General features: G+C 38.7%; 2 protein-coding genes across 2 annotated transcripts in view; one reads left to right on the top strand and one right to left on the bottom strand.

Moving 5' to 3' along the window:
* Positions 1-86: 86 nt before the first annotated feature.
* Positions 87-7971, top strand: LOC306845380 (chondroitin sulfate synthase 2-like; the record flags this gene model as incomplete). The annotated part of the gene is made up of 4 exons (XM_079378149.1): positions 87-388; positions 2285-2852; positions 5343-5525; positions 6709-7971. The coding sequence occupies 4 exons, from the start codon at positions 87-89 to the stop codon at positions 7969-7971; spliced, it is 2316 nt and encodes a 771-aa protein (XP_079234275.1).
* Positions 7972-10301: 2330 nt separating this feature from the next.
* Positions 10302-24180, bottom strand: part of LOC306845379 (acid-sensing ion channel 4-B) — a 41464-nt gene continuing 27585 nt past the window's right edge. Inside the window, exons 2-10 of the mRNA XM_079378148.1 lie at positions 22281-22425; positions 16011-16138; positions 15603-15756; positions 15267-15320; positions 13977-14130; positions 13358-13449; positions 12046-12125; positions 11753-11932; positions 10302-11660 (exon numbers count right to left, since the gene is read on the bottom strand). Of these exons, the coding sequence (XP_079234274.1) occupies positions 11559-11660; positions 11753-11932; positions 12046-12125; positions 13358-13449; positions 13977-14130; positions 15267-15320; positions 15603-15756; positions 16011-16138; positions 22281-22425 (1089 nt within the window). The 3' untranslated portion in view covers positions 10302-11558. The remainder of the gene's footprint in view (positions 11661-11752; positions 11933-12045; positions 12126-13357; positions 13450-13976; positions 14131-15266; positions 15321-15602; positions 15757-16010; positions 16139-22280; positions 22426-24180) is intronic.

Raw genomic sequence — 24180 nt, 5'->3', positions numbered from 1 at the left:
TAGGTGTGAAGAGAGAGAGCAACGCAATTCCCCAGCCTCGTTCTGCTAAAAGCATCTCCTCATTGTGCTTCGGAGCGACTGAAAACATGAGAATCGCAATGTTAGTGTCTCTCATCAGGCCGACCGGGCCGATTATTGTGGGCATCTCTCTGGGATTCACTCTGAGTCTCCTCAGCGTCACCTGGGTGGATGAGTCCTGCGACTCTGACTGGATAGGAGCCGCTGACGAGATGCTCATAGGGCAGCCTGGGAGCTCGAAAGGGGCCCGTAAGCCTAGTTCAGTATCCACTGGCACAACTGACAACGGAAATGCCAAAGAGGACTTTGAGCCCAGAATAGTACCTTATAACAAGCCTGCCCAGGACGGTCCTCCAAAGAAAGTTTTCAGGTAGGTGTAGCATGGAGCTCCACCAGTGATTCTATAGAGCGCATCCTGACTGAAGTCTCTCTGGTGTAGCCTATTTAAAGTGTGCATGAATGGTTGTGAGCAGTTTGCACAAAAGAAGAAAAACAAATGTAATGGTGATAATTATAATAATAGCAGTAGTAATAATAAAAACAGCATCTCAAGCAGATTTATTTTCTTTGTGCTTTTCTGCAAGAGGTCTGCAGCTAAACTAAAGTTACCTGGTTCGTCTTTTATGCACAAAAAAAGGGAACATTTTAGTAGGGCGATTTCTATTTAAAGAGCAAAGGCTCTGATCTTGCCCCTTGGCCTCTGGAAGCTGATGCGGCCTCATGGATCAGGGGTTTAGTAATCTGAACTACAATGAGAGCGTCAACAAGTCAGCAGCGTCCTTAATACAGAGATGCAGAAACAAAACTATTTTTTAAAAAGTGTAATATAGTAATAGTTTCTGCTAAAACAAAAATATAGTTTGGTTACTGGTAAAAACTAACATTAAATAGTGGGTAAGTAGCGTTAGAACCTAATAATAATAATTGTATTTATTTGAAGTGGTGACTAATAAAGTTATAGGAGTATTAGTTTAGCATCTTGGGCCACTGGCAGGGAAAAGTCCTGGAAGGATGGTGAGTCCATCACAGGGACATGGCATCTGAAGTTTGAGTGAATAGAGCATATTCAGAAGCCAGAAAAAAATACATTCTGTGTGGAATAAACACCTAGCTGCCTGTCAACATTTTTTCAAAGATTTTGACATATTGCCAAAACAAAAGGAACAAACAAAAGGAATTTTGAAGAACCTTTAAGCAGTACTTTTTGAAGAGTGGTCCACAGTGAGTAAAGCTGTTCAAGCTTCATGGTTTTCAAGCTTACAATGAAGGCACACAGTAGCTTTATGTAGAACCAAATAAAATTTAATTGTGAAATCATTAACTAATCTCCTCTGCTAAAGTTCTGAAATCTGTGTCTCAACTGAACACAAAATGGCAATTCAAATGTGTGGAAAAGAGAATTAGATCTGAGAGTGGCAGATCATTTTCTTTGAATTAACTCTGGCCAAAATAAAGCTACTCCTTAGTTAAAAAAGCAATATAGTTAAAATACTATATACTAAGTATAGTTCAAATCTGTTAACTTATTTACTGACATATCACTTGAGACACACTGATATAAAAATTACAATTAAACTTTTTTTTTTTTGGAGTACTACTTGTGCACAATGCACATTTCTTAACATGAAGCCTAAAATGTGTTTTATTGATGAGGATTGTATGATCTTTGAATAACACCGGTCTTTAAATGTAAGATAATTAAAGTGTACACAAATGCAATATTTCCACCTTAGCACAATCAAATATACTTAATATAACTTTAGTTGGACTTCAGCACTACTTCCACAAAATGAAAGTGCATTAAGTACAAATTAGTTGTTCTAATTTAGCAGAATTTAGATGTACAAGTTTAGTATAATAAAAGTACAACTGAAGGATATTTTTATTAAGTACATAAATGTGTTTGTAGTATACATAGCATGAAATAAATGTATTTCAGATACATTTTAGTATATTTATTTTTCATAAGGGCTATATGGTTTCAGCTTTTGGTTTGTCCTATCACTACGAACTGTCATATGGAAAGAACTGCATGAAAATTATTTTGGGTTTCATGGGAAAAATTGACAGTTTTAAATGACATGGGTAAATAATGACAGAACTGCTGCCTATTTTGGACTTCTGTGTGTGGTATTTTATAAATGGTTGGGTTGGTTTATTTAACCAACTGACACATCAAACCCAGCTGTGCCTGTGACTTCCTAATGCAACTCTGATTTCTTTACTCTTCATGTTATTATTTTATCCTCAATCTTTCTCTCTCTAGAGCCAAGTATGCCAGCACAGAACTTGGAATTCGTGAACGTCTCTTTGTCTCAGTATTTACCTCCAAAACCACCATAAGCACTTTAGCTGTGGCCATCAACCGGACCCTTAACCACCACCTGGATGGCCGGCTCATCTTCTTTACAGGCACTCGCAATCGTAAACTCCCTAATGGACTGTTTGTGGTGGCCCATGGTGACGAGCGTCCAGTTCCAAACATGTTCCAATCTGTCCGATATCTTCTAGAGCATCACATTGCTGATTACGATTGGTTCTTCTTCGTCCAGGATGAAACCTACACCCAGCCGGACAGGCTGAAGACCTTAGTAAGCCACCTGAGCATGGACCTTCAGCTTTACATGGGCCACCCTGGAGAGTTCATTGGAGGTGAAACCCAGGGGAGGTACTGTCACAGTGGACCAGGATTTCTACTATCCCGTGCTCTACTTCTGAAGCTCCAGCCTTTCTTGGAGCAGTGCAGGACTGACATTGTAAGCATCAGACCTGACGAGTGGCTCGGTCACTGTATCATTGATTATGCTGGCATGAGCTGTGTGGAGGAATATGAGGTAAGAGGTAATGATTAACTGGGACTTGAATTTGGGTTATGACATCTATGCAATATATTCATGAGGATTTAGAATAAAAAATTCTGTCGTCATTTATTCATCCTCATACATCTATATTGAAACTAAATCCCCAGCATATTACATTTTCAGCCCGAGACACTGGGATAGGCTCCAGCATAGGACAAGCAGTTTTGGAAACCTTCCATCCATGCATATAAAGTTCCACATAACACATAACATTTTTGGGTGTAACTTTTTTTGTTTTGTTCACTCTTGTTGGTCATTCTTAAAGAAATGCACTAAATCTCAACACAGATTTTTCAACAGGATCAGTTCTGCATCTGCTTATTCCTTGTAATCACCAAGGCAGTTACATTTCTCATATCATGAGATTCCAATTAGGCACAAGCTAAAATAGTATCTATCCCAGGGCAAATGTGTGCCGAAATAAGCTGAAAGGAGGGAGAATTGGGGGGCTCAGAGCCTGAAATATGTACAGATCATCCTGGCAAACTCTAAAAACAGGCCTGTGTTGATAAAGTGGACTTCATGTAGCTTTTTTCCCTTAGTTGGCAATGTTTACGCTGGTCACAAATGACTACATTTTTCACCCAGGGTCTCTAGTTTCGACAGGAAACCACATTACCCAAGGGTCCATGCTTTATTGAGAGGGTGTGTTGTTATATATTGAGGGGCTCAATGCAACAGGGAGGCCAAATAATCAATAGTTTACAGTATTTTGAAAATTCTGAGGCAGGTACATTGATATACTCAAACAAGCTCACAGTCATGTGAAAATGTTCTGCATATGTTCAAAACATGTATTGCACGTAATCCGCACCAGAGACAGTATAGAATAAAATGTGTGCTTGGTCAAATGGTGTAAGTGTGATAAGCTATAGCTTGTGAGTTGATGTGTTAAATGGGATTAAACATGAGTGATGGCTGCTGGTTTATTTAAGTGCTTTGACATAGAGGTGATGGAAAAGCTTAATTGCCTGATCTGATTTGTTTCAGGTTTTCTGCATGACTTAAGGCCATTGCACACTGAGTCTGAAATTTTTGCACGTGGAAAAATAAATACGACCTCACGTTGTGTTAATCACGCTTACACACTGCCTCCGAAACTTTCGTCTGTCATATTTTTGATCAAATAAAACTTATGAGCATAAGAGGCTTCTTTCAAAAACATTAAAAAATCTTTCTGGCCCCACACTTTTGAATGGTAGTATGGGTACTCTGAACCACATGTCTCATACAAAATACATCTGTAACCCAATGACAGAGGATTCATGTTACAGGGACACAAAAATATGACCGTGCTTTAGTTCTACTGTAAATGCAGCCAGAAATGATACAAAGTTGTTTTTTACTTTTCAAACCATTTTTGAATAGCTATTTTTATTTCAAGAAAACTTAAATATGTTAATGCAAAATCATTGTAGATTTAGACTAATTAAAAATGACATTACATGATTTCATTAAAAAAAATATATATATATAAATATTTAATAGCAGACTAATTGCTGTAAAGTGGCAATCAATTAGTGGTTTTATATTTTTGGAAGCAAACCAGTATAGCTTTCATTGGTTAACTCAATTACGCAGTCACCTGTCAAAGAAAAGTTCATACTTCAGAAAAATCATGGATGGATCAATTCATGACAAACAGTAATGGTATCTCTTAGGATGTGCTACCTAGGTTAGGGGTTAATGTTTGTTTTAGTGTTGTGTAGACAATCAACACAGAGTGTGCTTTACTGGTTTAAGGGAAGCATTATGGATTGGAAGCAGATACAGCTAAATGTTTATTGCTGTAAAACTGTAAAAAAAAGAAAATTAAAAAGCAAAAAAGCAAAACGTAATAATAATAATAAATATATAAATAATTATTGCTGCAAGTGGAAATGATATCCAAAATAATGATTTCTTCTACGATCCACAGAGAAACCAAAATCACTGGCTCTCATTAGGTGAGTTATCAGTCTCATGCGGAGGCAACATATCATTAGACTGTGTTTAGGACAGTCTAGTTGTTCAAATTTGGAGCTTTTGAACATTGACGTAAAAAGCAGTGACCTGAGCATAAAGCATCAGTAATTCACACAGACCTGAACATGCTGTTTGGATCCAGCATAAAACAAGAGAGCGTCCAGAAACCAGGATTACTTTAATGGAATGATGTACTTCTTCTGATGCTGAGCCACAAAGTAAATGACTTCCTGTTCTCGGCAGGCCAGCTGCAGACCTGCTGCGATTTGTGCAGTTAATTAGCATGGTTACAACAAGACATTAAACAGCATTACTGCAAATTGCAAAGGTCTGCTGACTAGAACTGACCAGAATTAACCTAGAGGTGCTGTCTATGAAACTATGACCACATTCTTGTCACAGTGCCAAATGTTGAGGCATGTGAAAAACACAATACATATAAATATATTTATGTACAATAATAAATTCTGACCTAATATTAATCTTGCTTTACCTCAGGGCCTGAATTATAATTATTTTACAATGGAAAACAATATGGACCTTTCCAGAATGGGGAACGATGGATTCCAGAATGCTCTCACTGTTCATCCTGTAACCAGCGCAGAACTTATGTTTCGTCTGCACAAACATTTCACAGAAATAGAACTGCAGAAGACCTATGAAGAGATTGAAAAACTACAGGTTAGATTTTCAACTTCTCTACAACAACAATATTTCTTTTTCTTTTTTTTACTCAAATGCCCCCCAATTTTCAAAACTATCTCGAAATGTATGGAGTTACTTTTGTGTCAAAACTCTTTGCATTGCAAACAAACACTCTCTTTCCTTTTATGTAGTTCCCACACTTTTCATTATGCACCCGTATATTTTGCTTCCTGTTCTGCTGTAATTTTTTTGTGGGTCTAAAATCTTTATTTGTGAGTTGAAAAGTTTTGCTTCCGAGTTGAAAAGTTTTAAAACTGTTCTAAAGAAGATCATGATCATGACATTAGACAATGACGTGTTGTTCTTCATGCCACAACCTCGCTCTCTGTTCGGGACCATGCAGTGGGTGTGGCCAAATTATTGCACAAAGCGAGAGTGATCAATAGAAACAAGTCTTTCATTCTGGTGTGTAGCTTTTCAACAGATTTTAGACCCACAAAAAATGACAGCAGAACGGAGCGCAAAATGGGGTGGTGTGTAATGCAAAGTGTGGGAACTGCATAAAGGAAAGAGAATATACAATGCAGAGTTTTATCGATTACTTTAGTCTTAACAAGACTTGTATTTGTAATTTCTTAAAAATTTTTTAATTACAATATAATTAGTTTTGCTCTCAAACACAGTATGTCTGACTGAATAAAAAAGACACAAAAGTAACTCCATACAAAGGCCCCATGACGTTTGTTATTTACTGGATAAGAAAGGGTTCATTTATTTATTTATTTTTTTAATTTACTAAATATTTTAGAAATTAGCATAACTAGACAAATGTGATAACATGATAACATTTTAAGATTGTAATCGTTACATGACTTTTTGAGGTCTATGAACCACAATTTAAAAAATAGCCCTCTTCAAAATATATCCAGGTTTTCTAAAATCGTGTTCTCTAAAGAAAATTAAAATATTTATAAAAAAGAAGAAATATATTACTAAATGTTTTGGTTTTGTTATCTTGAACCTGCCTTGAAAGTTTGCTGAGTGGTTGAAAACCACTACACCTTAATATATTGTTAAGCAACTAAAATGCACATTTTAAGATTATTGAAACTACTGTGTGTACTGTCCCAGTGACAAGCTTTTTCTCCTAAAGATACAGTGTCGTGTTTGTTTTTATTGATTTTGTCAGCTTTTCATGAATCTTACTTTTCACTTTTAGTCTGAGATAAAGAAGGTCAGTGAATTAGCAGTGGATGGAAACAAGAATGCTTTGTGGCCCATCGGCATCACACCTCCCTTTGAACCCAAGAGCCGCTTTGAGGTACTCCGTTGGGACTACTTTACCGAAGATAACCTTTTCTCCTGCGTGGACGGTGCCCCTAAATGCCAGCTCAATGGTGCTGATCGTGATGACGTGACTGATGTCATCAAGGTCGCTGTTGAAGAGCTCAACAAAAAATACAACCCTTTTGTACAGCTGAGCGCTCCACGGCTGGTGAACGGTTACAGGCGCTTGGACCATACACGAGGGATGGAGTACACCTTGGACCTGCAGTTCCAGGCCATGACTGAGTCTGGTCACCAGAAATCTATCGCACGTCGTGTACACCTTGTGCGACCCCTCAGCCAATTAGAAATTATCCCAATGCCTTATGTCACCGAGGCTACACGAGTCCACATCCTCCTGCCCCTTACCAGTTACGACTCCCATGCAGCACTGCGCTTCTTGGATCACTGTTCCTCCAACTTGTTTGAGACCGGTGAGAATGCAGTTCTTAACTTCCTCTTCACCTATGAACCCACAGAGGCCCAAAAAGTGAGTACAAACGACGTCTTTGCAGAGGTCAAGGCTAAGATCACTTCCGTCGAGCACAGATATCCCAGCGTGAAGGTGTCTTGGATCAGCTTAAAGACAGAAAATCCGGGTCTCCTGCGGATCTTGGATATTGTATCTAGGAAGCATCCAGTGGAAACACTCTTCCTCCTGGTCACCGTTGACACTGTACTCAACTCAGAGTTCTTGAATCGCTGTCGTATGAATGCCATCAGTGGCTGGCAGGCTTTCTTTCCCATCCATTTCCAAGAATTTGACCCCAGTGTGGCTTATCCAGACCAGGTTCCTCCTGCCTCACCAGACCTGGTCAGGGAAGCGGGTCACTTTGACCGATACACCTTCGAGGAGGCATGTTTCTACAACTCTGACTACATGTCCTCGCGCACACGGATGTCTGGGGATTTGCAGGAGAATGAGGAGCTGCTGGAGAGCCTGGATCTTTATGACGTGTTTGTGCAGTATTCGGGGCTGCACGTGTTCCGTGCCGTCGAGCCTGCTTTGCAGCAGGCGTACCGCAACCGGACCTGCGATCCTCGGCTTAGTGAGGACGTGTTCCACCGCTGTCTTCAGAGCACTCTGGAGAGCCAGGGGTCACGTTCCCAGCTCGCCGTGCAGATATTTGAACAAGAGCCAGGTAACAGCACCTGAGGAGCTTCCAAAGAAGCAACTGGCTGACCGCTAGCAGCACTCCTTGTCCATTTTAACATCTGTCAACCAGTTCTCTAGTTAAAAAACTATTTGATTATCTTACTGAAACCAAAGAGAAAGGTTCTGAAAAGAACATTCTGTGACATTCAACAAGAAATGTCTAGAGACATTTTTTCCGTGAGCACTTGACTCACAACTGTAATTGCACTACAAAAAAATTCTTTCACTGTGCTATTCTGAGTAATTTTAGAATTTTGTGTTGTGGCACGTTTCATGTTGCTGCCTCATTAATTGCCATTGTTTTTGTATTCCTCATTGGTAAATGTAATTAACCTTACAGACTGGTGGAGTTAAGCCTAAAGTATTCTTCAGTTCTTACAGATGCTACGATATGCGTACAGCCAAACTCCATAGCCTTTCAAAGTATACTTCATCTGATAGCATGCGCGAACACGTTTAAGCTTTGTCAAGTGTCTGCGCTATTTCTCCCCAGAAATTATGACAGATAAAAATGTCTTTGTACTTACTTAAACTAGAAGTGCGGGTATCTCTTAACCTCCTCACACAAGCGCTCGTCAATGCAGGCATCTGTTGTTGTTGCCTTCTCCAGTAGTTTGTTGTTGTTGATCTGTCTTCATTTTTTTTACTGTGAAACAAATGGCCCGGGCCAGTGTTGCCACCTTGTGGACAAACTAATTAATGCAAAAAAATTCAAAGTGCATGTGCATGGTAAGCGAGTTAACCTGGTTAAAAATATCTGCCAGAGTACATACAGTATGCAGATACTAGACTGCAACAGCCGAGTTCTGTAGGTAAAAACATCTATTAAAATTTTTTTATTTTAATTACTGAAAAACTACATTACCCATAATGCTGTATAGAAAAGTCTGAGAATTCTGAGAAGACATATCAGAGAATCTGACATAGAGTCGGTCTCTCTACGCTCTCATAAAACTTAAATATTTGTGTATATATTCATATTTTACAGTAAACTTAAAATATATAGTTTCTATTAAATTAAACAACAACTTTTAATGAATATATTTATATTTAATTCATGTCATTCGGAATGCTTCATGGGATTGTACTTCATTCCCTCACTAAAGCCGCTATAAATGTGTTGTATGTGTTTGTCTTTTTGTCTGATTTTCAAATACTATTTGCTTCAAATTAAGTTTGTAATGTTGGGATTCACCTGTAGTGGGTTGGTTTTGTTCATGGCTTATAGAGCTTTACCAAAAAGTAGTTTTTTTTTTTATACATATGGGAAAAATGTATCTATTTATGATTAAATTTGTCACGGACACTGTACACATAACCAGTACAGCACAAACCCCACCCAAAGCCAATTCTAAAAATGTATCCATTTTAATCTATCCATTATATTTACGTTTAAACTCTGTACTGAATCCATGAAGTCGTGTTGAAGGTTTTGTGCTTAACTGTTTTAGGGAAAAAATGAATGCCTATGAATACACTAGCATTCACGTAAAAACAAAGTATACTTGGTGCTAGTGATGGAGCTGAGAAAGAAAATGTGAATAGATTGTTTTTTTGCTTTTTTCAGTAATTGTAGTGAAAGGATTTGCTTTGCATTTTTATTGTGTCTGCTGCTGAGGGAAGAGAGGATGAAGTATGCTTACAACAATACTGGACAGTTCAGAAAGGGCGAATGTATAAAGCTATTTCCATAATGTATTTTGCATTATTCAAGTTTTCTGAATCCACCCATGTTAGAAATACATTCCAGTATTCCACCCACACTTCCTTTTCCCGTGGGCTGTAGCTGTCTGGGACAACCTAACTATATTGTCCATGTAAAAATCTGTGCCTTTAAATCTGCTCCTTCACAGTGAAATGCTTCTCAGCTATGCAACCAACAAACAAATGAACACACAAACATTTTTTTTAGTTGTGTTTTGATTTGCACATGTACCAAATATTTAAGAATATTTATAATGTCAAAATGATGTTTAGGTGGTTTGTTTGTTTTATTTTTTCCTTCCATATATATATATATATATAATTATTATAATTTTTTTTACAAAAAGATGTTTGAGAGCAGAGTACCAGGTGTTGGGCTCTGTGGAACTGACATGCTATAATGAGATTATAGAGTTAGTGCATCACACTGCAGATGTTTACAGTGTGTGCTGTTCTGCTGCTAACAGAGATGGTTACAGATGAAGAGCTTAAGAGGCTCTAATTCTATTTGTTGAAAGTGTGTCAATGTAGGTGACAGTACATTTTCATAATTATTATTATTATGTGATCACAACCTATTTGCTCACAACTTGGATTACAGTCATTATCATACCCATGAGATATTTTGTTGAAAAAACAACTTTTTATTCACCAAATACTTCCACAGTAATTTGCATGATTCCATATAACATTTCTACCCTTGAATGTCACTGTTATTGAGCCACCAGACTTTGACAAGTTCATACAAAGTGGTGTGTTTTAGTATTAAGCCCACTAGATGGCAGTAAAAGCAGATTTTTCTCTCCTTGAAATACTGTCCTCGTGTACAAGGTTAATTGTGGAAATTCTGCATATTCAATCTGAAGGCTCTGGCTTGTGACCAGTCTCCAATACATTATTCAAGACATGAAACTATAAAAAACAGAATAAGAACTCATGGTGGTTTAAGGTTATTCTTGGACAGTTTTGTTTCATCTGTAGTCAGTATTACTGTGTTCTATAGTCCTTTCAAACTGATTTTTTTTATTATTATTTGTTTTTTAGATTTATAACCAGATGGAAATGATGGATATTCAGCAAAATATTACTACAAATTGAAATGTGCTTGTATTTGAATACAAAATAAATATCACCTCTACCTGTTTATATTCATATCAAGAATATTAGTTGTGCTTTTATTTAATTTATTTATTTTTTACTAGAGATGATTTCAGCAAACTTTGTCCTCTAGTGTGATGTTTTCCATGTTTCAAACCTAGAGACACTCTTTCATTAAAAGGACTACAACACAATGGAGAAGTTACATAAGACTGAAAAAGAACATAACACCTACTCACAGAGAAACGAGTGGTATATTTTAGCTGTTCTCCTACTGAGAAGTCTCATGTTATTAAGAAATGTGAAAAGGTGAAATGGCGCAAGCACTGTACATTACCTTAGGAGGAACCACGCGGAAACCAACTTTTTTCTGCACTAAGCAACAGCTGTATGGTTGCTTCATCTTTTATAACTTTCATTTAGTCCATATTTGTCCTGTCAAATATGTAATTTATGTGAAATGCAACATTCTGACCGAATCTGATCCTTTCAGGTCCTTTCTTCTTTGAAATCTATGATAGGTCCATCCAGATGGAAAAAAATCAACTAAAGCACATGTGAAACGCATTGTGTGGTTTCTTCATCTGGTATTGACTTGAACAATGAGAACAGTGACGGTGTGACTGGTTTGAGCCGGTTTCACATAAGGTCCTGGATTAGGCTTTGGCTGTAGCTTTTATAAGTGGAAAAAATGAAATTTGTATTTCAGTGTACAGGGTCGATTCAGGATCCCAATTTCAAGTCCAGTGATATGAAAAATAAATACAGAGAAGAAGAGGTGTCCCTTAACAAGCAAAGTCCTGTTGTATGACTGCTTGTGCATTGTGATGATTTGGTAATATTGAAGTTGGATGTGCACTGTGCGGTTGAGCCACTTCATTAGCTGCCTGTTAAGAAACGAATCGTATGATGCGGATCATCAGTTATTAGGTACAATGCATATAAGCCATCAAAAAATCACTATGCTTCTCTGACTCACCTTGACTTTGACTTCTTCAAATCTGACTGTAGCTATAGTTCCGGCTGCCAGCTGAGCTTTCAGGTTCTGTTCTCGCAGGTTCTTTGTTCTCTGGATCTGCTCTTGGATCAAGTTCCGTTGGCTCTGTTGTTTCTGACTCTTTTTTGGTTTTAGGTGTTGCTTGATTTTGTATTTGACCACCTATAGAGAGAAAGATTAAAAGCAGACTGAAAGGACAAGAAGATAGTGTGTTTTATGATAATGTGTTTATGTGAATGTCATAGGACTGTCCTTTCACTACGAACTGAAGATACCTCATAGATATAGTCAAGTATTTCCAGTATAGTGAGAATACTGGCCCCAATGAAGAGCCCCATCTGTCCACCAATATCTCCTGGAAATGGAAACCAAACAATGATGACATAAACAAATTAAGTATTTTCTTCTGTATTAATCGTCTAGTATTTGTATAATATTGATTTGTAATCAGGGTTTAAAATTAAAACTTTTTTTTTACTCATCAGCCAATCTGGCTACTAAATGTTTAGGGATAGTTCACCCAAAACTAAAAATTCTCTCATTAATTACCTTCATGCCATTCCAAACCCATAAGACCTTCGTTCATCTTCAAAACGTTGCTTCATAAACTTATGGTTGAACCACTGATGTCATGGACTATTTTAACTATGTCCTAACTGGGCCTTAAATGTTTCAGTTGCGTTGCTGTCTATGGAAGGTCAGAAAGCTCTCGGATTTCATCAAAAATCTCAATTTGTGTTCCGAAGATGAACAAATGTCTTATGGGTTTGAAAAGACATGAGGAGAGTAATTAATGACAGAATTTTCATTTTTGGGTGAACTATCCTAAGTTACCGGCTATTAAGAACTTGTACTAGCCAAAACAGCAATATCAGAAATGAGCAAGATTATCAAAATCACAGCTCAGATTTAAATATACTGTATTACATTTATCATCAGTTCAATAATATGATCAGCGTGCTGAACTTAGTATATTGAAGCCTGTCCTCCATTGACATCCATTAAAAAAATGCCAAACTGTTTTCACCCCCGATACATGTGAAGTACTGACCAAACTATAATGTCAAGATGACAAAATTAACTCAGTGTATAGTTTTATGAAGACAAAATTAGCAAAAAAGGGCTCGTTTCAAAACATCTGTACAATGTTGCACAAAAATTTTGGACGTAGTATTTATTGGACCTCTTGTCTCAAAGTGCAACCTGTACATTCCTAACCAGTATGAATTTCTTTCTGAATGTTAAGGGGATAGTTCACCTTCAGTTGCTGGTCCCCATTAACTCCCATAGTATGGGGAAAAAAACACTATACAAGTCAATGGGGACCAGCAAGTGAAGGTGAACTATCCCTTTAACAACATTGGATCCTTTTGACTTTCATTATTTGAACACAAACATGAGACATTAGTGTGAAAAGCATCTTCTCTTTTGTTGCCAAGTGAGTCAAACAGGTTTAAAATGACACAATTTTCATTTCTGGGTGAACCATCCCTTTAAGAATCTTTGAGAAGGTGGACGTGCCGTACTTCTGATGACAATAACAGTTGCAATATATATGTTTATAGTGTGTGGGGATTGTAAACCTACCTAACAGACCAGCGATGTCGTACGCTTTCTTCTGTTCTATTGTCTCATAGTTAAGGGCCTCAAAGAAAATATCCAAGATGAGAAAGTTGTCTCTGCACAATGGAAAGTTTAATAAAAAATGTTTAATTCCCTGCAGGGAAACGGTATGGAAATGAGCCCATTATTTTTTGTATTATGGAAAGAAAGGGATTAGCACCAAAAATAGTTAAAAAATAATAATTAGTAGAAACCACAGACTGTCATTATAGAGCAGTCTATTAAAATAGTTTTTTTCTATTATTGAGCCAATGAATGGAAGACCACAATTACATCTTTCATCCCATTATATAACTGACAGAAACGAGCCTCAGTTTGCACAATAGAAATCCTGCTATAATTATTAGAAAAGGCTGATAGAATTTGTGAGAGAAGCATGTTTTGCAAAAATAAATAAATAAATAAATGCTGTGCAGGTATCATTGCAGAAGCACATTTAGCTTCCAATGAAAAAACTGCTGGGTTTGTTTCCTCTCTGGTCTGTCCGAGGGTATAAACTATAATGTTCAATATGTTCAGCAGCAGAATGAAAACTATCCCATGAGACGGTGTGTATGTGTGGCCGTTTATACACTAGACTTACCTGATGTATTCCTCCGATTTCTGGTATTTGCGAGAAAGGTAGCGAGCAGAGCCCCTGCTGGGGATTTTAACCATAGAGAGCTCTTTTCCATACCGAGTCAAATTACAGGGTGTCTCGCAGGGGCATGAGTCACCTGTGCTCTTCTGGAGTAAAGCTGCAAAAGAAGTGTACAGAAAATATTGATGAATTATATTTGCTGAGGACAGGAACTGCAATAAATGGTGTTGTTGTTATCATCAATAATAAAGCTCTCAGTGTTGTCCAATCGTTTTAAATACAATAGGGAGTTTTTAAAACCTCAGTTACTTCAAATCAGCAGAGTTGTGAATAATCACTGTTTAAAAATCATCATTATTGACTGATTATTCATTATTTACCAGGGGTGTGAAATATGTCAAATATTTTACTCAAGTATTAAATGACTTAAATGACTATTCAAAAGTAAAAAAATAAACATTTTTCTTATCTTTAAATTGAGTTTAAATTGAGAAAACAAGACATACGGATTTTTCTTTTTCAATTTTAGTATTTTTGATTAAAAAAAAAACATCAAACTCCATATAGAAATGTCAAAAATCATTATTTATAGTTCTGACAACTGTATGTAAAACTCAGAGCGGGTGATAAACTAAAACCAATATCCTGAAACCTGTCACTATATTTTTTTTCAGTTAAATTTTTACAGTGGTTTGATGTTTGAATATAGTGATTTTTAAATGAAAAATCAATACTATTCTTAAATCATATTCACACTTGACTTAAATTCATCTACATCAATGGCTATTATAAAAACATTACTATTGTTCAAAGCCTATGTCTAAAATGACTAGTTCACTGAAAAAAAAAATGTAACATTAGTTATCAGGTACTCATCCTTGTCTTTCAAAAATCCCATTTGGATAAAGAAAAATACAAATGTTTATTTTTAAATAAATGGGAAAAGATTTAAGGATGTGACTTAAAGAACTCACAGAACTCAAATCAAGTACAGATAGTAGTGAAGTACATATAAAAATATATTGATATTATTTTTTTTTTTCTTTTTTGTCCATACAATGAAAGTCGAACTGTTACAGTGCTGATTTGGGCTGCACTGACTTTCATAGCTTGGAAAAAGCTGTTCTTCAAAATATCTTATAAAAATTACAGGTTTACAACAATATGAAGGTGAGTTAAATATAACAGAATTTTAATTTGTGGGTGAATTATCTCTTTAAACTTTACAATTATTTGAGATGATCAATCAGCATCAATATTTATGCATTTAAGATGTGTCTGTGATGATCTTACCTAAAGCCTTGTCAACACACTTGATTTTACTGGGTGCGCAGATATCAGCATTGCCTGTGAAGAGATATTTGATGTGTAAAAAATTGAACCAACATATCAGTAAGAGAGCTTGTAGATTGTTTACAGAAGTCTGCTCCATAAAGGTTTCTAAGAAAACCACTGACTCGACAGTGAAACAAGGAATGCTGTGATGCAGCTGCCAGTCTGTCAGCAGTTTAAAGAACAATTTTACAGATGAGCTGTGTGGTGGCGTGACAAGTATCAACACGGCATATTTGTTCTTACTGATATAGACAGTTTTTATGACAACTCTCCCACTTGTACTACAGCACGCACCTGGCATATGCACCATCCTGCAGTTGCACTCTCTCTGCACCTGTGTGCTCTCACAGTGCAGTCTGCAAGCGCTGACGCTGTAGGTGTCGTATCCTGGGATCACAGGCTCAGATGAAGCCCGACAGTTTCCCCACGGCTGTGGCAGGTATGTTAGCTAGAGAAACAGCAGACATTTAAAGAAAAAGTCTGTCTCTGCTTCTTTGTCTGCCTGAGTGCACCCTATGGCAGTGAAATATTTAGCACATGCAGTCTCAATTAAAAAAATATCCCAGTCAGCCCTGAAATCCTTTTGACTTTTTGTAAATTAGCTCCTAATTTAAAATGTCTGGAATTCAAGAGTTTAGAACAGCTTGCTGTTACATTCAGACCTTAAAATGTTTTGGTGGTTTTTACCCCAGTTAAACCTACCCTCTGTTCCTGACAGGAAACAAACGTCTGGAATCCTGGAGAGACCCCAAAGCCCAGCTGGTGGATGTACGGGGGTTCGTTCTGACTATGAATCTGAACACGAATACCTGCCTCCAGTGTCGTCTCATCTGAAAATGGACCGATTGTATGGGTAAAAAAATCTGACAGACGTTATATGTGTTTGCACTTTTGAAGGTGAATCGATGTAAATCTGAGTAAATATATATATATACAGTATAATATATATACAGTTCCCTATCGATACTTCACTCTTACTGCGTCTTCTAAGTTTTTATGGGAAAAAAGTCCTTTATTATCCTTACCTGAAGCCTTTTTTCAATAATGCAGTGTAACTGCATGGCCATTGGTTCGTACAGTAACTTTAAAAATGAACAAATGGCTCGGCAGAGGTCACGTTTACCCTGCCGCCATCCAGCGATGATTCTAAAAGAGCAAATCGGCGTTGTTTCAAATGCCGCACCATTATTGCAGCACGCAGGTCCCCCCTGCACGCTGATGACGGCCACAGTGAGTGTGTTTCCTGCTTCGGGAAATCCCATGCAGAAACCACGCTCATGGCAACGGATTGTTCACATTGCGAGAACATGAATCTCTCCTCTCTGTGCTCGCAAAGAAAAGAAAGTGACTCCGCCCCTCACGCCCTCCCGTTTTCTTCCTCCCAGGAGCCTGTGATGGAAAAGCAGCAGGGCAGAGGACTTCAGTGCTTGGAGTGGAGTCCATACAGAGAGGCTTCCCCCGTCCTCTTTACTCAACCTGTCCAGCATCCCTCTGCCAGCATGAGCAACATGGTCTCGGTTGGTGGGAGTGACGACGAACTGGCTGATGACAGCATGTCATTACTAAGACCACAGCATAGGCAATTGGGAGATTCATGGCCAGCCTAGTGGTGTCCGCCACTTGACGGAAATCAAGGACACGGACAAGGTACCCTTCCTTGACACACCAATCTCCCCGACTGGCCTCTTCAGACCTGCAATTGAGGGTTTCGCGGAGCGCTTCACGGAGGCGCAGATGTCGTCCCAGGCCATGCAACACTTCCTCCCACTACATCCTGACTTGGTAAACAACAATAAATAATATAATAATAAAATAAATAATACAGCCAAAAGTATCATTCTAAGCCAAAAGCATTTATTCGGTCTAGGGTTTATAGATAGGAATAAAGAATTAATAATAGCAAATAAATGAACAATAAACAGAAAAAATATTTAAAGGAAGATAATGGCAAAAGGGTCCAGCTGTCCAGCAGAGCCCAAAGGCAGGATGTTAACAAAAGGGACTCTCTTAAAGGGACTCTTAAATTCCCAGTCCTCCAAATAAGAACAGGTGGATCCTTAGCTGGCTATCTGTAGAAACTAAGAAAACAACAGCAAAACAGAACCCAAAACAACCTGACCTGTAATACTGCCGAAGTGCTCCAGCTCTGCAGCTGCCTCTAGTCGCCTTAAGTCTATGCCGACTCAGCAGCCCTTGAAGCCTGCACCTGCTGCCGCTGCCGCCCAGCCTGCCAAACCTGAGCCCCCAAGGGCATTCCCGATGGGCCAGACGCTACCCCTTCCTGAAACGCCAAGGAACCCGGCCCAAGCTAGCGTTGGACCCGGTGCCACATACATCATCCTGATCTGTGGGACAGGAAGAGAAGGTGGCCAAGTCTTGCTACAGCCGGACCAGCCCCCCAACAGCCTCTCTTAAGCCTCCTATCACCCCGTTCAGTTCTGGGTACAGAAAGTAATGTGTCTGTTGCGATTTCTGGGCCCGTTCATGCGCCCAAGCAACCATCCGCTGTTATAGTGGAGAAAATAAAGCACAAAACATTTTCAAAAAGAGAGCAAATTTCCTCTTCCATTCCTCACGAGTGCCCTGTCCCCATGCTGCGACCAGCCACTCAAACTAATCCAACTACTAATCCCTGGCAGGTCATCCTCGGAGTCTCAGAATGAGTTTTGGGGAAAATAAAATGGGGTTATTCACTTAAATTTGCTCAAAGACCCCCGCGTTTCAGTGGTGTGGCTCCCATCTCGGTTCAGAGCAGGGAAGCACACGTTCTGCTCTCCGAGGTGATGAATCTGCTGTCAGAAGGAGCCATAGAGATGGTTCTTCTAGCTCAGAGCGTGTCACACTTCTACAGCCGTTACTTTCTCGTCCTCAAAAAGGATGGCGGCACTCGATCTCAGACGCCTGAAACGCACAGGGGACTGGTTCTTTTCTCTGGATCTGAAAGATGCTTACTTTCACATCCAGATAGCCCCCCATCACAGGCGATTCTTGAGATTCGCCTTCGAGGGAGTGGCTTATAAATATACGATCCTGCCCTTCAGACTGTCTCTGGCTCCCCACACTTTTACAAAGTGCATGGACGTGGCTCTTTCCCCTCTGAGGCAGATGGGAATCCGCATTCTCAACTACCTCGACGACTGGCTCATTTTGGCCCAGTCAGAGGCAGAATTGGTATTCAGAATTGTGCCCACTTAAGCAGAAAGGACCCCAGCCTGCAAGGCAGGGACGTTCAGGTTGTGTCCATGACAGAGATTTGTGCGGCGGCAGGCTGTGCCTCGTCGTCCATATTTGCTAGGTTTTACAACCTGAACGTCATTGCCTTGCAGGCTGGGGTCCTTTCTGCTTAAATGGGCACACACTTGCTTTATGCAGAACTAGCTCTTAGCTAAAGTTTTGGCCATAACACGCTCAAACTCACCAGGTCTGCTTACTTGTGTGCTCTTGGCCCTTGGAGTGCCAAGGCTGTAAGAGTCCTCTGGAGCGATCACTTAGGCCGGGCATGACCTCTGTGATTTTAGCCATCGCCAGCCGAGCCATTGGTTCGTTTTTAAGTTACTGCACAAACCAATGGCCGTGCAGTTACACTGCGCTATTAAAAAAAGGCTTTGGGTAAGGAGAAAAAATGACTTTTTCCCATAGAGTCTTTGCAGACGCAGTACTCACTCATACATATTTCAGGGACCGAGGTTATGTTAGTAACTGAGTACGTTTTCTGTTTTTCTGCATAAATTGCTCATGAAATTTTATTTGATTTTCACCAAAGTCACAAATATCAACACTGTAACACAATATTTCTAAGCTGATAAACAATCATCATCTTTCATGTCATTACTGAGCACACTCATTAAACTTACAAAGTGATGATGGAAAAAGTAAGTGAAAAAGTAAGTGAAAAACTAGGCTTCTGGTGTCACTAAATGCCAACTGGAGTCAGATGTTGGCAAACCAGAAGTCCAATCAATGAAATGAGAATAAAGGTGTGGCTTAGAGCTGACCTGACTTATATAAACACCCAAACAGTGTCAGTTTGCTATTCACAAGTAGCATTAACTGATGTGAGCTATGTTTCAGAACACCTACGATCAAGAGTTGTTGATATGCATGACTTTAGATATTCATCAGTCCACAGTTAGACAAACTGTCTAATTATGGAGATGATATGGTACTGTGGCTACTTTCCATAGAAGTGGCATAGGCATAACACAGAATGCTCAATGAGGTGAAAAAGAACCCTAGCGTAACAGCTAAAGACTTGAAGGATTCATTGAAGCTGGTTAACATCTCTGTTCATGAGTCAACCATACGTAAAACATTGAACAGGCATGGTATCCATGGAAGGACACCGAGAAGGAAGCCACTGCTCTCCAAACAAAACATTGCAGCATGCCTAAAGTTTGCCAAAGACCACCTTGACACTCCACAACACTAGTGAGAAAATATCTTGTGGACAAACAGAATTGTTTGGGAAGAACATGCAGCTCTATTTATGGTGTAAAAAGAAAACAGTGTGCTGTACCAACAAGAAAACATCATCCCAAAAGTGAAGTATGGTGGAGGGAGCATCATGATTTGGGGCTGCTTTGCTGCCTCTGGACCTGGACCACTTGCCATTGTGGAGGGGAAAATGAATTCCCAAGTTTATCAGGATATCCTACAGGATAATCTCAAGGTGGCTGTCCGCAAGCTGAATCTCAGAGGAACCTGGGTGATGCAGCAGAATAATAACCCTAAACCCTAAAGCTACTTCAGAATGGCTTCTGAGACATAAAATCCACCTTTGGATTGGCCCAATCAAGCCTATAGACCTCAACCCAATAGAGATACTGTGGAATGACCTCAAGAGAGCCATTTACACCAGACGTCCTAAGGGTTAGCTAAGGCAGTTCTGTAAGGAAGAATGGTCCAAAATTACTCCTGGACATCGAGCAGGTCTAATACACAGCTACAGGAAGTGCTTACTTGTGGTTATTGCTGTCAAAGGTGTTTCAGCCGATTATTAAAGCACTGTGTCACTTATTTATTCCACCATCACTTTATATGTTTGATGGGTGTGTTCAATTAAAATGTGAAAGATCATGACTGTTTGTGTTTTATCTGCTTAGAAATATTGTGTTTGATGATATTTGTGACTTTGGTGAAGATCAGATCATATTTAATGACCAATTTAAAACCAGGAAATTGAAAATATTTCCCTTACTTTTGCTTGCAACTGTATATATATGGCTTTATTTACATTAAATTAATGGAAGGTGACAGTATGCATTTATAATGTTACAAAAGATTGTTATTCTTTTTTTGTAACTTTCTGTTTTTTAAAGAATCATGTACAATATCACTTTTTCCACAAAATAATTTTTAGAATGTTGATAAGAAATGTTTCTTGAGAAGGATCATGTGACACTGAAGTCTGGAATAATGGCTACTGACAATTTAGCTTTGCTATCACAGAAATAAATTACATTTTAAAATACACTCACCTAAAGGATTATTAGGAACACCATACTAATACTGTGTTTGACCCCCTTTCACCTTCAGAACTGCCTTAATTCTACGTGGCATTGATTCAACAAGGTGCTGAAAGCATTCTTTAGAAATGTTGGCCCATATTGATAGGATAGCATCTTGCAGTTGATGGAGATTTGTGGGATGCACATCCAGGGCACGAAGCTCCCGTTCCACCACATCCCAAAGATGCTCTATTGGGTTGAGATCTGGTGACTGTGGGGGCCATTTTAGTACAGTGAACTCATTGTCATGTTCAAGAAACCAATTTGAAATGATTCGAGCTTTGTGACATGGTGCATTATCCTGCTGGAAGTAGCCATCAGAGGATGGGTACATGGTGGTCATAAAGGGATGGACATGGCTCAGGTAGGCCGTGGCATTTAAACAATGCCCAATTGGCACTAAGGGGCCTAAAGTGTGCCAAGAAAACATTCCCCACACCATTACACCACCACCACCAGCCTGCACAGTGGTAACAAGGCATGATGGATCCATGTTCTCATTCTGTTTACGCCAAATTCTGACTCTACCATCTGAATGTCTCAACAGAAATCGAGACTCATCAGACCAGGCAACATTTTTCCAGTCTTCAACCGTCCAATTTTGGTGAGCTCGTGCAAATTGTAGCCTCTTTTTCCTATTTGTAGTGGAGATGAGTGGTACCCGGTGGGGTCTTCTGCTGTTGTAGCCCATCCGCCTCAAGGTTGTGCGTGTTGTGGCTTCACAAATGCTTTGCTCCATACCTCGGTTGTAACGAGTGGTTATTTCAGTCAAAGTTGCTCTTCTATCAGCTTGAATCAGTCGGCCCATTCTCCTCTGACCTCTAGCATCAACAAGGCATTTTCGCCCACAGGACTGCCGCATACTGGATGTTTTTCCCTTTTCACACCATTCTTTGTAAACCCTAGAAATGGTTGTGCGTGAAAATCCCAGTAACTGAGCAGATTGTGAAATACTCAGACCGGCCCGTCTGGCACCAACAACCATGCCACGCTCAAAATTGCTTAAATCACCTTTCTTTCCCATTCTGACATTCAGTTTGGAGTTCAGGAGATTGTCTTGACCAGGACCACACCCCTAAATGCATTGAAGCAACTGCCATGTGATTGGTTGATTAGATAATTGCATTAATGAGAAATTGAACAGGTGTTCCTAATAATCCTTTAGGTGAGTGTATATTAAAGTAGAAAACAGTTATTATTAATTGTAATAATATTTCACAATATTACTGTTTGTACTGTCTATTTTTGGTCAAATATATGACTGCAGCCTTGGTAAGATTAAAAGACATTTCAAAATCTTACCGACCCCAAAGTTTTAAATGGTAGTATATAAAGAAAATTACAGTGTTCAAAACAATCAGCTTAGCAGTAAAGAGTAAAATGAATACTGAAACTCTTCAAATATCATTTTAACTACAGTCATTAAGTGAGACGCAAAATGGCAACAATTGTGTTTGTCACTCACTGGTTTCTCTCCAGATGGGTAGATACTCATCCTGCTGAATATCCAGCATCAGCTCCAGTCCATTTCCTGTGCCGCCTTGCCTTACCCGCTTGGGTGATGTCTTGTTTCCATTAAATGTGTAACATTTCCCATACCGTGTATACACCTGCAGACCACAGAAACAAACATGTATTACACATATTTGCACTACTGAAAACACCTCAACACCTGTCCTCCTCTACCTAGTCTTTTTTACCCACACCGATATCTTCATACAAAAGTGTTAGCAAATGGCACTTCACTTCTCTCAGATTTCCTTACCATACCAGCACCTTATGATGTATCCATTATTGAAGCAGCAGCATCAACTGTTGCATTATTTTGACTCTCTGTTCTGCCTCCTCTAATAGGCCTGGTTGGAAGCTTGTTTTTGCCACAAAATAAAAAATAAAAAAGATAACTGCAACTTTTTATATTGCAATTAAGATTTTTTTTATTGCATTTGCAATTTTTTTGTTGTTGCAAATGACTTTTTGTCACAATTGCAAGTTTACAAACCACATTTCATACTTCTCTTATCAGAATTATGACTTGTAATAAAAAATTATACAAAATAATAAGGTAATTCCAACCTTTTAGCCTTCTGACTTTTTTCTTGCAATTGTAAATTTATATCTTACAATTTATAAACTTGCAATTAGAGTAAATATCTCGCAATTATGACTTTTTCTCTGTCAAAGAACTGTGAGATATAAACTCAGAATTGCAAGAAAATAAAATCACAATTACATGTCTTATTTATTTATTTTTACCCTGTGACAGAAACAAGTTTCCGTAGCTTACAGGGGTTCTCAGAGAGCACATAAGGGATTTCCAGATGTACCTCATATTCCAATCTTGCCGAAAAGCTATGGAACAAAGCTTGACGCTGCTGCCCTGAGGAAACTCTTTTGCACCTTCTTCTCCCTACTCAGCCCTCCACCTTTCTCTCTCTCTCTCCTGATGACAAAAATAACATTGTGAACTTCCAAGTACTCCCACATCACACCGCTGCTACACTCACAGTTCAAATTATTAGTTGTAGTACACAACCTAGCATAAAGGTAGTCAAGGGTCAAGATCCTTCGTTCATCCAATCCATGCAGACCTATGACTTGACTTTTATCTTGTTTTTTCATACTAGTATAGGAAGCACTTGTTTTCTAGTAGATAGCTTTCCAAATTGCATGCATGCCATCTGTTGATAACAATGGTCTTATACACGATGCTAAAGCAATTTTGTAAGTTGCCCTGGAAAACAGCATCTGCTAAATACCTTGAACGTAAATCTAAAAGAACACTTTTCCTTCTTCAAAAGGCCAATTTAGTCTGTTGAAACAGCTTTCACATTGCATAAAATACTGTGCACATCTGTCACTCAAACACAGATTTTCAGATAAACACAAACATGCAGGACAGCAATTATTTTATATCTACCCAGTATAGCAGCAATTTTGCCAATGTCATGCTGGTTAGGGTTTTATTTATTAATTTATTTCAATGCACAAAACGTCCCCCCAGAGGAAATCAAATACTCATGTAGAGCAGAAGCCTTCCCACAAATCATTCTGATAAGAGACATGGGGTGTAAAAGTCTAATATAACTAGAGATTGTTCACAAAAACAGATTTGGCTGATAGAGGAGACACTATTATGTAAATGTACACAAACATTGTGTAGAAAACACGACTAATGCTGTATAAAACTAGATACACATAACATAACGTTTTGTCATGTAAAATGTGGATAGATAGATTTTTCGGTTAGGATTTTTCAACTAAACAAGCCCAAAATACACCCAGACACTTATTTTGACATGCTTTGCTATTTCCACCTGTTTATGTTATATGATATATGTTATATGAATGCTGCAAGGGTGACT

Source organism: Barbus barbus, assembly GCF_936440315.1.
Source record: "Barbus barbus genome assembly, chromosome: 25".
Classification (NCBI taxonomy): Eukaryota; Metazoa; Chordata; class Actinopteri; order Cypriniformes; family Cyprinidae; genus Barbus; species Barbus barbus.
The sequence above is the reverse complement of the archived record's forward strand: the minus strand, read 5'-3'. Positions and strand labels throughout refer to the sequence as shown.